Source organism: Myotis brandtii, unplaced genomic scaffold (genome assembly GCF_000412655.1).
Source record: "Myotis brandtii unplaced genomic scaffold, ASM41265v1 scaffold471, whole genome shotgun sequence".
Classification (NCBI taxonomy): Eukaryota; Metazoa; Chordata; class Mammalia; order Chiroptera; family Vespertilionidae; genus Myotis; species Myotis brandtii.
The window spans coordinates 1,905,321-1,917,813 of record NW_005367989.1 but is presented as its reverse complement, the minus strand read 5'-3'; the positions used below and the strand labels follow the sequence as shown (position 1 = coordinate 1,917,813).

The following is a 12,493-nucleotide window of genomic DNA, read 5'->3' as shown; positions in this document are numbered from 1 at the left end:
CCCCTTCAGGGTGGGGGTCCCCACTGGGGTGCCTGGCCAGCCTGGATGAGGGGCTGATGGCTGTTTTCAGGCTGGCCACACCCCCTTCAGGGTAGGGTTCCCCACTGGGATGCTCGGCCAGTCTGGGTGAGGGGCTGAGGGCAGTTTTCAGGCTGGCCGGCGACTGAAGCTCCCAGCCTCTCCTTTTTTTTTTTTTATTCTGGGATTTATTTACCTTCTATAATTAAAACTTTGTTGCCGTTACTGGAGCTGAGAGCCGGCTCCTACTTGCTCCAGCTCTGAGGCCACGGACTGCTGAAAGCAGGTATCTGGGGTTTGTTTAGCTTCTACAATTGAAACTTTGTTGCTTTCGGAGCTCAGAGCCAGGCCATGGCAGGCGGGGGACCTTGGCTTCCTCCATCACTGGAGCAAGCAAGCCCCCTGCTTGCTTCAGCTGCGTGGCTGCCGGCCGCCATCTTGATTGGGTTAATTTGCATATCGAGCTGATTAGCGAAGGTATGGTCAATTACCATGTTTGTCTACTATTAGATAGGATGGGAACAGAGTTTCAGTTTGGGATGGTGAGAAAGTTCTGGAGAGGGACAGAGGCAATGCTTGCACAACAAAGTGAGTCTACTTAATGCACCAAACTGCATACATAAAAATGGTTAAAATGGTAAATAAAAAATAACAGGAATACTCAACTTTTGTTTCTCCCCCCACTGCCTTTCACGTGTGGTAAAAGAGACCTAATATAAACAAAGAATAGGCATTTACTTTTAAATGTCACTGGAGTTACAAGAGCCAACCAGACGCCTATATTTTAATCTCCAGGATTTTCAGAGGAAACCCTGTGTTTCTGTAAAAACCCAAATCACTGCCCATAGAAACCACAAGCATCATCAAGCCAACTTCTTAACGTTTTGTTTTTTAAATCTTTAAACAAGGTGGAGAAACAAGACCAGAAAATCACAAAACCTGTCTTTTCAGTTTGCAGGGCAGGAATCAAAGGTAACAGGCAGATAGTTAAATGTAATCATGAAAGAAAACTGAAAACAATGAAGGGTTAGGGGTGAACGTCCAACACCCGCTCTGGAGACCAGGTGTTAACAGAGCTTCTCTGAACAAGGCCGCAGCCCCTGACATAGACCTCCCTGGGCTGTCTCAGCACTTTCGCCAGATGTAGCCGAGGAACTTTTCAAAGCTACAGAAACATCCCCAAACTGTCATCTGACCTTTAAAACCGACACTGACATTTTAATCTTGCAAGGCCGAGATTATTTAGGTGATAAACAACACATCCACACATGGACCACATTTAAATCCTCATTCCCATCGGCTCACAGAGCAGCACCTCGGGGCCACCGGGCTGGTTGGCTGGGGGACTTGGGAACATCTTGCCTTCCTGAGCCTCTGCACAGCCCCTGTGGCCACCGACTTACAGAGAAGCAGACAACCACCTGGTGGGGGAGCTGCCCTGTTCACCCATTCACCTGCGCATCCCCCATTTCTCACAACAACCGCACACATCTGTGTCAGGCCCCGGGAGGAAGCCGCGTGTCAGGGCTTCTCCTCATTTGTAAAACAGACATTGTAATGTCCACCGCAGAGACATGAGAGTTAAACAGCAGTGTGCACCTCTAAATGTAGGGCAGAGCACAGATGGTCCACAAACGTTTGTTCCTCTGAGGTCACGAGGCGTGAGGGCTTTGGCTCAGCCAAGCCTGGAGCCCACACTTTCCAGTTCCTAACTTAGTGCTCCTCCCACCAAAACAGCAGTTCTCAGGCTGAGGGTGAGCCGTCACTGAGTGTGTACAAAGACTCCCTGTGGAAAATCCTGACCCTCCGCCATCCCACAATCCCACAGATGGTTTCCTAAAACCAGCATAAAGGGGGGCAGGTTCTGCCTTCCCTCCTCCCCTCCCCTCACAGAAGGGCAATTTCTCATCCACCCTGAACCTTAGAATGTGCTGTCCACTGTGGTCAAACCTCTAGGGCACCAAACAAAGGTAATTAGAAATATCACTGTCTTCATTAAGAAAGTTCATGTCTATTAATGGGTAATAGATCCTTTTGGAAGACAAGAGGTTTCTAATTACCTGCTTTCAACAAAATTGAAGGAAGGAAAACCAATGTCATCAATTCAGCATTAAAAGTTTCTGCTCAGAGATCAACATATGATTTTTGGCTTAGAGCCCAAGAGTTGAAAAAAAGTGAAGAACACCAATATGAGAAAATGCTTTCCATCCTATTTACTTCTTTATGTAAACAAAGCTGAACTAATGGGAAAATAATTTATGCTAAACCTTATATCTTTCTAGCAACAAGAAATATTCATCAATAATATGGAGTACACAACAACAAGAAAATGTCCATCCATGTCATTAAGAAACCAATTTCCAATAAATGTAGCTCTTATGCTTAACAACTAACCAACTTTGAAACATTTATGTTGTTCTGATTACTTGTTAACTGCTACTAACTGTATTGTTAACTCAGCCGTGAAGAGTTTTTAAGACAGAAACTTATAGCCACAGGAATTTTTGAAAAATGTAAATTCTGTCTACATTTCAGTTTTTGTTACTGAAGATACACAGAAAAGGAGGATCAGTAAATAACCTTGAACCACAAAATATTATGCTAGAATAAAATTCCAAGGAAGAATAGAAATGGAAAACAAGAACTGAAAAGTATATTTGTTAAATGAATGTTAGTGGGTATACAACTGTTATAGTATTTATAATATCCACTGAATATATTTAAATTTCATTTACAAATGTCAATATCTATAATACACCAGAAACCACACGCTTTGCAGCTATTTTAAATGTTTGTTTGTTTTTAATTTAGACACCAATTTGAAAATATCCTAGAGGTTGTGTAATTTTACTAAATTTTTTAGGAGTTTTGTGAACAGGAGATGTTGAGCGCCACGGCGCCAGACCCTGTTGTGACCGCCATCCTTGCCAGAGACTGACCTGGTGGGCACAGGGTGGGCGTGTGAAGAAAGAACATTCATAGGCAAGGAGGCAACCAGGGGACCCCATGGGCAAACATGCATACCTACACCTTCCAACTACTACATCTTCTCCATTCCAGCAGGAAAAAGCTTTAAAATATTTTAGTTTATGAAAATGTAAGGAATGTTTGAAAACTGAGGAACAAGCTGAGGGTAGACTTCCCAGTAATGGCCCGTCAGCTGAAGACCAACCAGCTCAATGTCCCAGTTAAGGCTGGAAGGGGCTGGGCTCAAGGGAAGGCCGTCCAATAGAATCTTCTCTTCCTCCTCCAAGAGGTGCTGAGTAGAGGAACACTCCTAACCTTCCCAACCTCAGCAAATGACCTTAAACATTAAACTATTGCTTCTAATTATGTGCTTTAAAAATCTATTCATTTCATTCCTACTACATTGCCCTCTCTTTTACTGCCGACTATCTCTCTGATCCTCTCATTCATGCCAGAAAGAATGTATCGTGTAATATGTCCTGGGACTATAACAGTAACTCAAAGTCACACCCAGGACCTGCAGGAGGTTTAGTATCCTGCCAACTTGTTAGCTTTCACACCCTCATTAACCGGCCTCAGACCTCTCAACCCACAGGAGAACACCCTGCTACCTCCTCTCAGCCTAAAATGCCTTAGATGCTTTTGATTCTATCAATCTCACCTCCTCCCAGGATCCTTCGTAGATAAGCTCTATTTCAATCTTGTCCCTCTAATCACTGTAGTAACCCAGTGCTGTCATTAAGATACCCAATTTATGCAGTTCCACTTGGGTATAGACTGATTTGGGAAAGTCAAGCACCTCTGCCCCCACCCCCACCCCCACCCCACCAGGCCTCCGGAAGCACAGTCCAGATTTCAGGGACAGTTTTTAGAGGCATCTACCTACCTGAGGCAGTGCAGCTGTCTGGTATATCCCCCAATAGGGGCAGTCGCCCACAGAGGAGAACATGAGAGGAAAAGAATTGGTAGTTATAACTTGCCTATAGTTCAGTACTTTCAACAATCACATGAGGCAGGCAGCCCTTGCCCAGGTCATGCAGCCACTAAGAGGAGAAGCTGCATTTGAACATGGGACTACTTAACTCCCAAGCTCCCATTTGAGCTGCCCACCAGCCTCTCACACGTGTGAAGAGGTCTAACACTCAACTGGCTCACAACTACCCTGACACACCTTAACGGGCACTGACAGGGATGCCATCAATATTCATGGTCTCACTGTCTCTCTCTCTCCCTCTGCCCCCTCCCCCCCTTTAGCATGAAGCCTCTGAAAGACAGAGCAGGGGCCATATTTATCTTTAAGTTCCTATTTAAAGGGCTCAACATAATCCTAGACACACAACACAGACTTCGAAACTGTGATCTGACGGACAATCTGTGCAGAGTTCCTTCCTAGGAAGAGCTTCCTTCTGCAATAGAATCCCTCAGCTTCCACGCCTCCGATCATTCGTTCATTCATTCAACAGATATTCAATAAGCACTGACCACGGGTAAGCACTGCTCTGGACACTAGAGGCACAGCAGTGAACAAAAGAAGACTCCTACCCTTACGGAGTTTATATTACAATGGGAGAAACAGTGAGCTGAAACACATGTACCACATTATATAATGCAATGTTAGATGCTATAACGAATCCATAACAGTTTATGTTACCACTTCCTTAATACAACCAGATGTACAAATACATATCTATAGTTTTCCTATGAATTTACCAAGTTCTAGTTAGGAGTTAAAAGTCAAAGATATGCCTAACGGGTGTTTGGAAAACCAGGTGGGGAAAAAACAAAAGCATGCTCCTCACATGGCTATGTTCACACTTTTCAAACTCAGATTAACACAAGGACAGGGCAGTATCCAGGAAGGATCTAATGGCCATGATTTAACACCACTTCCAAATACAAAGAAACTGAAGTCTGCTTTACAGGACAGGTTTGGGGAGAGATTCGAACTCCTCCCCTGAAGATAGCAAGGACACCCTTCAGTTCTCGGGACACCCACACATTCTCTTTTCTCAGGCCACAGACCTGGCTCCCTCCACCTGGAGAGCTCTGGATGCTGGCAGGACCCAGATTTCTCGGGAGCAGGTGCCTGTCTGGGTAGCACTGATGCTTGTGGCCTAGCCTACACTGATTATCACAAGACAGCCAGGGGCCTGGGGGCCTAGGGCTTGCTGCTCTCATGGGGGAAGGAGAACCAGGGGGTCAAGGTGTGTGTGACACCCAGAAGCAGTGCCAAGATGGCCACTAGGTCACAGTCAATATCCTTATCGAGAGGATGGACTTCCGTGATGGGTCCACTGCCATGTAGGGCCTCACGGTTCCCTTCCCACCCCCCTGGACTGTGTCTCGCTGGTTTGCAGTCCCATCCTTGCTGGCCCTGGGCCTATCCCAGTGATGGCGAACCTATGACACGCGAACTCACTTGTTTGGTTGATTTTTCTTTGTTAAATGGCATTTAAATATATAAAATAAATATCAAAAATATAAGTCTTTGTTTTACTATGGTTGCAAATACCAAAAAATTTCTATATGTGACACGGCACCAGAGTTAAGTTAGGGTTTTTCAAAATGCTGACACGCCGAGCTCAAAAGGTTCGCCATCACTGGCCTATCCCATGAGGCCCAGTGGCCCTGAGGACAGGAGGGGTCAGAGCTCAGAGAGGCTCCCTGGCAAGCGCTAGAGCAGTCTTGGGCCTTTTTCTCTGCAGGCCCAACTGTGCCCTTTCTCTCTTCCACATACACTCTGAATAAACCTCCTCTGTTCCACGTGGGCCCAAGTACTCATCCCCAGCCCAAACCCCCCTCGCCCCATCACCTCCCCCCACCACCACAAACACAAAACTAACCTACAACTCCACTAGCTGCCCGTGCTTTACACTCCCTGGCACCTGCAGGTCTCCCGCAATGCACTGTTCCTGGGGAGCAGGTGCTCAATCTGGGAGGGCTGGATGCCCTGTGTTCGCAGCTGCAGTAATTAAGCACAGTGCCTGGCACATAGTAAGTGCTCAATTAACAGGATAAGTGGAGGAGCAGGCATACTGATTAATTTTATTAAAGTATCTTCTGAATGTGGTCATGTTTAAGCTCAAGTAGGCAGAAGGAATCTTGCTGATACATTATTACTTCTAATATACAATTATCTTAGACAACTGAAATCCCAGTTAATGGAGAATGTTCAACATTTAGCATACTCAGCTTTCATTAGAGAGATGAAGATATAATTTATAAATACCTGGTTGAAGAAAAAAGAGTCTTATATTCTGCTTGTACCATACATAATGTTTGACTGATGGGGGGCGGGGCGAGGCAGGAGGAGAGAACTACTGAGTTTTTAGTTATTTGGGGGAAAAGACCAAATAATCTGACTTGTGGTTAAAAAAAAAAAAAGATCACCCTCTCAGCACAGTATCTCCAAGCTTTTCCTACCATGCAAAAAGACTCAACCGATGATTTTCATTCATTTTGTTTTTTAATCCAGGGAAATGCCTAACCCTAGAAGAAATCAGACAAGAAAATGAACAAACCTACCAACAAGTGAGTAGTTCTGTGAATGTGGCCGTGTGGGCCCTCCGCAGCCAGCATAACCAGCACACAGCGTGAGGCTCCCCAAACCAGCAGGTGTCAGCCACTCACATAGGCTTCAGCTCAAATGGGTTCAGGTGCCCAGCTCTCCCCTGTCTCAATGGTAACGTGAAACAATTCAGCCTTTTTCCATTCAATTCTGTCTGCCCTGACAAGCTACAGGCCCAGGAGACACAGCTGCTGATGTACACATATCAACTGAGGGAAACATTATTTTAAATGTTTTATCTTCTTGCAGAAATGATCAATTCTTACTTATTCACAAGAGTATCTAATTTAAAAAATATAAGACAATAGTTTACATGCTGACTTGGCAGTTTCCGCCTGACTTGAAAAAACAATCCGAAAATCAAATAACCTATCAGTGAGATAGTGAGGGAGAACATAACATTTTCTTAAGACCAAATGATACCAAGAAAAAAAGGTCATAAGATATAAAGATGGCACAGCCCAGAAGACAGCAACAACGTCAGAAGACTCCTGCTGATCAAAAGCTTTGCTTATGACGAGACATAGCTCCATATGACTGTACGTGTTGAATGAGATGAGCTGCAGGACAGTCCAGAGGGCAGGCTCTAGAACCAAGGTACTGGGGTTCAAAATCCTCTCTCTGAACAAAATTCTAGCTGCATGATCTTTTCATGTTATCTCCTGGTACTTCTGCTCAAGTATAAAAAGGGTTACTGGTCACACTGACTATATTAGATTCAGGCTGCACTTTTAAAGATCCCTGTACTCATCAAAGAACTGTGTTCATGATTAGATATTAGCATAAGGGTGGAGGGAAAAATGGGAACAGTACTAGTGCCTACCTCAGGGGCTACTGTGAGGATGTATTTACATTAATATGTGTACAATCCTAAGGGTGGCTCCTGGCCCATCGTGTGTCAACTAATGTCAACTGTATTTTGCTTGTATCCATGGCAAAGGATATTTTTAACATTTACTTAAGGTTGTATACAAAAATTACCAGGTATGAACAATGGATTATATTTTATTAGTTTTTACTTCTGTGAATTGGAAATCTATTCTAAATCTATCTATTTACTTACCTACCTACATATAGAGTGGTATAACAATTGTATTTGTGTTTTGGGGAGAGAATTTGAGAACCATGCAAAACCTAATTTCGTGTTTCCACAGCACTGCAAATCAAATATACAATAACATGTTAACTTATACAGACTGAGCAAATATTCCATCAGAGTCTGAAAGGTTTGAATAGACATACCTGAACATTATTGAATTCTGTACCAAAAAAAAAAAAAAACCCACTACTCGAATACCCCCTGGAATTGTTAATAAATAAGACCGTTCACTTTGGTTCTTCTATTTTCTTTTGTAGCATGCCTTAAAAGCAATTACTATTTCATTACTGTTCACACAAGAGAAAAATTACCAGCTTGTAATTTAGAGGCAAGTGGAATAGACAGAAGAAAATGGAGTCACCCACATAGTTTCCAAAAAGAACCAGACAACGGCATAAATGTTTAAAAGACACACATTCATTGTTCCAAACAATAATCCAGACACATCTTCATGTCTACTGGTATTCATGACAAAGAATAGTCAGTGAAAAGTAAGGGGGCAAATGATGGAAAAAGACAATTGGAAGAGGCAAGACAGAATGTCTTTTAAAGCTGAGTTATTATTTCTGGTCCATTAAATTATCAAAATCCAAATGAAAACTGCTGATCTCCAAAGAACCCTGTCAAAGACTAGCCATAACTCAAGGCCTATCCACAGGGAGACTAAAGAAAATCTATAGATTTAACATCAATAGCCTAAGAAAATTGGCTGTAGCTTTATGACCATATTTTTCCCAAAATGCTCACATTTTATCAGACCTAAGGCATGACTATTAATATGCTTTTAGATAGGGAGAAATAAAACACAAGGAACACATTTCAGGTAAAATAATGGAATCTTCTGGGTTTCTTCACTTTGAAAAGATAATTACCCTACACTAAGTATCAGGGTAAAAAAAAAACACGGTAGATCTTTTGTCTCCTTGCAGGAAACATACAGAATTTACTATTGGGGGTGGAGGGTGGGGTGGTTAAAATTGTGAATTTCAATATTCTTTGTATCATAGCTCTAATAAGCTGCCTGTAAAGGGGGGAGCTTATAAATGTTTCAGAAAAGGAGCAAGACAGAATTAAGCCTCAACTCCTCCACCTTCCTAGCACACAAATAACTTAACAGCACCCAACAAAAAATCCAAACAAAGGGCCTGTTCAGCTCACGGCTGTCAGAACATCTTCAAGATGCAGTCTCATTAACGGAGTCCTTTCATGAGCTCCTTAAATGTCTCCAGTTGGCCTGTCTTCCAGTCTTTCCTCATTAAATTTAAAGTTAAAAATTTTAAAGTTTTTGTTCTTGCTTGGAAAGTGCTATTTTTTAACCTTTCAATTTAATGGACTTGCAAAGGTGAAAGCAACTTCACCTGAAAAGCATCAGCTTTAAACTCAGGAAAACTTGGAAGGTTTTCCAGTAAGGAACAGAAATCTGATCAATAGCTTATTGGAAATATGACTGGATATAGAGTCACATTTATCTGCGGTAGTTGCTTTTATGAAAGCAGTTTAAATCCTTTGCAAATAAGCTTTTCCAGAGAGCTCCATCCATAGGGTGCACAGGCAGATGGACTACCTGTGGTCCAGAATTCAAACCCCCATCAATGCCACAGGAAGAGCAGTTGTTGAAATACTGGAAACCTGAAAACACACACACCTGACCACTGTTCTCTCCAATGGCCAGCACAGTTTCTGTGGTTGCAACCCACACTAGCTTTCATTTGCAAATGAATTTGGCTGTTAAGGTAGGATTCATTCAATGCAAATCTTTCTTTCCAGGTGGCACAGCTCAGTTGAAAGGGTAGGCTGAAAATGAGTTAGCTGTATGGGAGAAGCAAACACCATGCCAGTTACCACGGAGAAATAATTGAACACGGATTGCCTGTTGCGCCTTTAATTTAATTTGGAGACCTTTCATCTTTTACTTTCCTTCATTTGCAGCCAATGCTTAGTGAGCTAATTTGTACCTGGTTCATTTTCTTCCTTCTATCTTATCTGCGTTTACATCAACCATGGAAATTAGAAGCACTATGAATAAAAGATGAAGCCTGACTTGGGACATTCTTTCCTTAAGCACTGTGAATTACTTAAAAACTAATTTGCGTGTGTGCACATACACAGTGCTGAGATATAGACCTCCGCCCTACAGCATCCTTGATCAGCATTTTCCCTCCCCCCCAAGGGCGCTTCAGTGTCTAGCTGTTTTATCTAGTCCTATCTTTTTTTCTAAGAGAGCCCTGTCTACTCTGTAATCCACATGGAATCAATCCTAGAACTGGTTTAAAGTAGGCCATCCCATTAATTCACAAAACTAAGGATGCATAAATTCCACTAATCTGACTTTTTAGAGAATCAATACTGCTTGCCATGTGAGGAAAATAATGTGTTGTAAAAAGAAAAACTGAACGTATTGGCATATATGCATGGTGAACAGACACCTACTCTGTCCAAATGCATCTTGTGGGAGGGAGAAGGGATGGTGGTGGACAAAGGGACTAGTCATAAAATTACTGTCTTGGAGGGACCTCTAGGAGCTATAGAATTTAAATTCTAAGTGTGTCTAGGGTGGTAAAGGCCTGGGATGGGGGAGGGGCAGGATAGAAGGGGTCAATAGGGGGGAAAAGGGGACATATGCAATACTTTCAACAATAAAGAGAAAAAAATTCTGTGTGTGGTGCATATTGTGTTTTTAAAAAAGTTGCTTCTGTTGTGTATTTTTGTATACTTGGCACCTCTCCACAAAAAAGAGCTGCACATGCTCTTAATTTTATTCTCATTACTCCATAAAGTTTTGCTTTTTTCCTTTATAGTTTCCTCTGGCCAATACTATTTTTTTTTCTCCTCACCCTCTCCTTTCTTATATTGTCTCTCTTCCCGCCTCCCGCATGGACCACTAGGGGAAAAAAACCTACTGTATTCTCCTCTTGCTGCTTAGTAGCCACCACCAACAAGCCTTCCTTTCAGTTTGGGAAGCATCAAAGGAAGACTGTTCTGAATGTCTCACCGCCTGTGTTGCCAACTCTCGCCCTCATCTAACACCACACACGATAGGCTAGCAGCTGGGAATAAACTGAAAATCATTCCCCCTTCACAGCCCAGCCCCCTAGAGGGGTAATTAATAATGATGTGCATTACTTTACACACACAAGACCACAGTTTCACAGGTAAGGCAACTTCCCAGTTGCAGGAGAAAAGTGGGTTGAAAATTGTCGTGTACTGACATGTAAAGGTCTGTGCTTCAGAATACAAACCATATCTTTTGTGGGAGAGAGTATGCAAGCAGAATAAAAATAAAAGCCCAATTTTTAAAAAATCAGATGATATCTGTAATCTTGGTTATAACGACTATACCACACATTTATTTCTTCTGTAGAAACATGGACAGAAAAGCCCTACCTCCTGAAAGGATGGAGAAGAAAAGAGAGAGAGCAATTACTGGTCCTTTTATTCACGAAGAAGGAGAGGATGAATAGAAATGAAGGTGGCAACTGCTCTTAAGAAATGGATTTTTTTCAAATCACATAGGCAGAAAAATTAAACTGAAGGTGTACAAGTAACATTGGCCTGAGGTTAAGGACACTAAACAGATATTAGAATGAAAGTGATCTACCCGAATGAAAGTAATCTACCCGACCCACAGTCCAGTTTACCTGGGTGAGGAGGGGGCGATGGAGTCTTAGAGGCAGGATATCAAGGAATTTGGGGTAGAGGAAGGCCATGGTCCCACAGGATGTCAAAGAATCCAAGATATTTTCCAGCTGTATTTGTGTATGAAGAAGAAACTGACACAACCTTGGAACGCAGTCTCACGTGCAGAACACACACACAGGCTACAAAATACCAGCCTCAAGAAGTAACACCTGTTCTAGCCCAGTGCAGGCTGGTTGTGCGCACGTGTGGCCTTTCAAGGGAAGGGAGGGTCTTCTCCACAGCGTGGGGCCGGATGCACTCAGAACCCCCAGCAAGCACCACGATGCAAGGGCGCCATGCAAGAGTAGCCCTGCTAACTCACCAAAGAGCGAGGCCTTCGAGAAAGGTCGAGAAAAGGAACTGGAAGTGCAGCTGGAAGCTCTGGCTGCGAAAAGACAGAACAGTCTTTTCCACAAGGCAGGACAGTCTCAAGTCATTTGCCAGAGAGACTCCTCGAAAAAAGAGGCAGCATGCTGAGTCGGAAAGGGCCTTTGTGGGTGGGGGGAGAGATAGACGGAGGACCCCCTTAGAAGGCAATGTTTTCACTAATAATCATTTCCGTGCCAGCAGACTGTGCCAGAGAAATTGGTCTCTTGGCTGATTTTTAAATAACTCCACCTTCCTCTCCATATGGTTCTAGAATCCCAATCGCACCTGTGCGTGCTGAAAGGCCTGGGAAGTACAACAAGCCGCCCCGCACTGCGCAGGGCCGTCTCCCTGGTCCCCTCCTCTGGCATCTAGTCTCCCCGACCAACCTCTCCAGCTGGGCTGCATCCTCAGGCCACCCAGGCCTGTTCCTGCGATCATCCCCGCGCTCCCCAACTGTGCTACTCCCGCAACCCAATCTCGGGGCCAGGCAGGCAGCTAAACCAGACTCCCACCCTTGAGTCACGGTGGTCCTCACCGACTATCCCCAAACCCCATCCCCTTGACCAGCGAAACGCGCCAGGGCCGGCAGAGGCTGTGAGCTGCCCGCGAGGAGCGCTCCACCTGGAGTCCCAAAAGTGCACGGAGAAGTGACAACTCCCAAGTGCGGGCGACCCCCGAGGCCCCCTCCCGCCCTTGCCCCCCGCTGGGCGGGCCGGCCACTACCTCCTGGAAGAGTTCCAGACTGTAGGTGTTGTCGTCGTCGGCGAAGAAGAGCACGCCGGGCTGCGCGCGCT

At 44.1% G+C, this 12,493-nt stretch overlaps 1 protein-coding gene across 1 annotated transcript in view; it reads right to left on the bottom strand.

Annotated features, from left to right (window-relative positions):
- Positions 1–12,493, bottom strand: part of B3GAT2 (beta-1,3-glucuronyltransferase 2) — a 186,883-nt gene that overhangs the window by 46,286 nt on the left and 128,104 nt on the right. Inside the window, exon 3 of the mRNA XM_014547341.1 lies at positions 12,423–12,491. Within this exon, the coding sequence (XP_014402827.1) occupies positions 12,423–12,491 (69 nt within the window). The remainder of the gene's footprint in view (positions 1–12,422; positions 12,492–12,493) is intronic.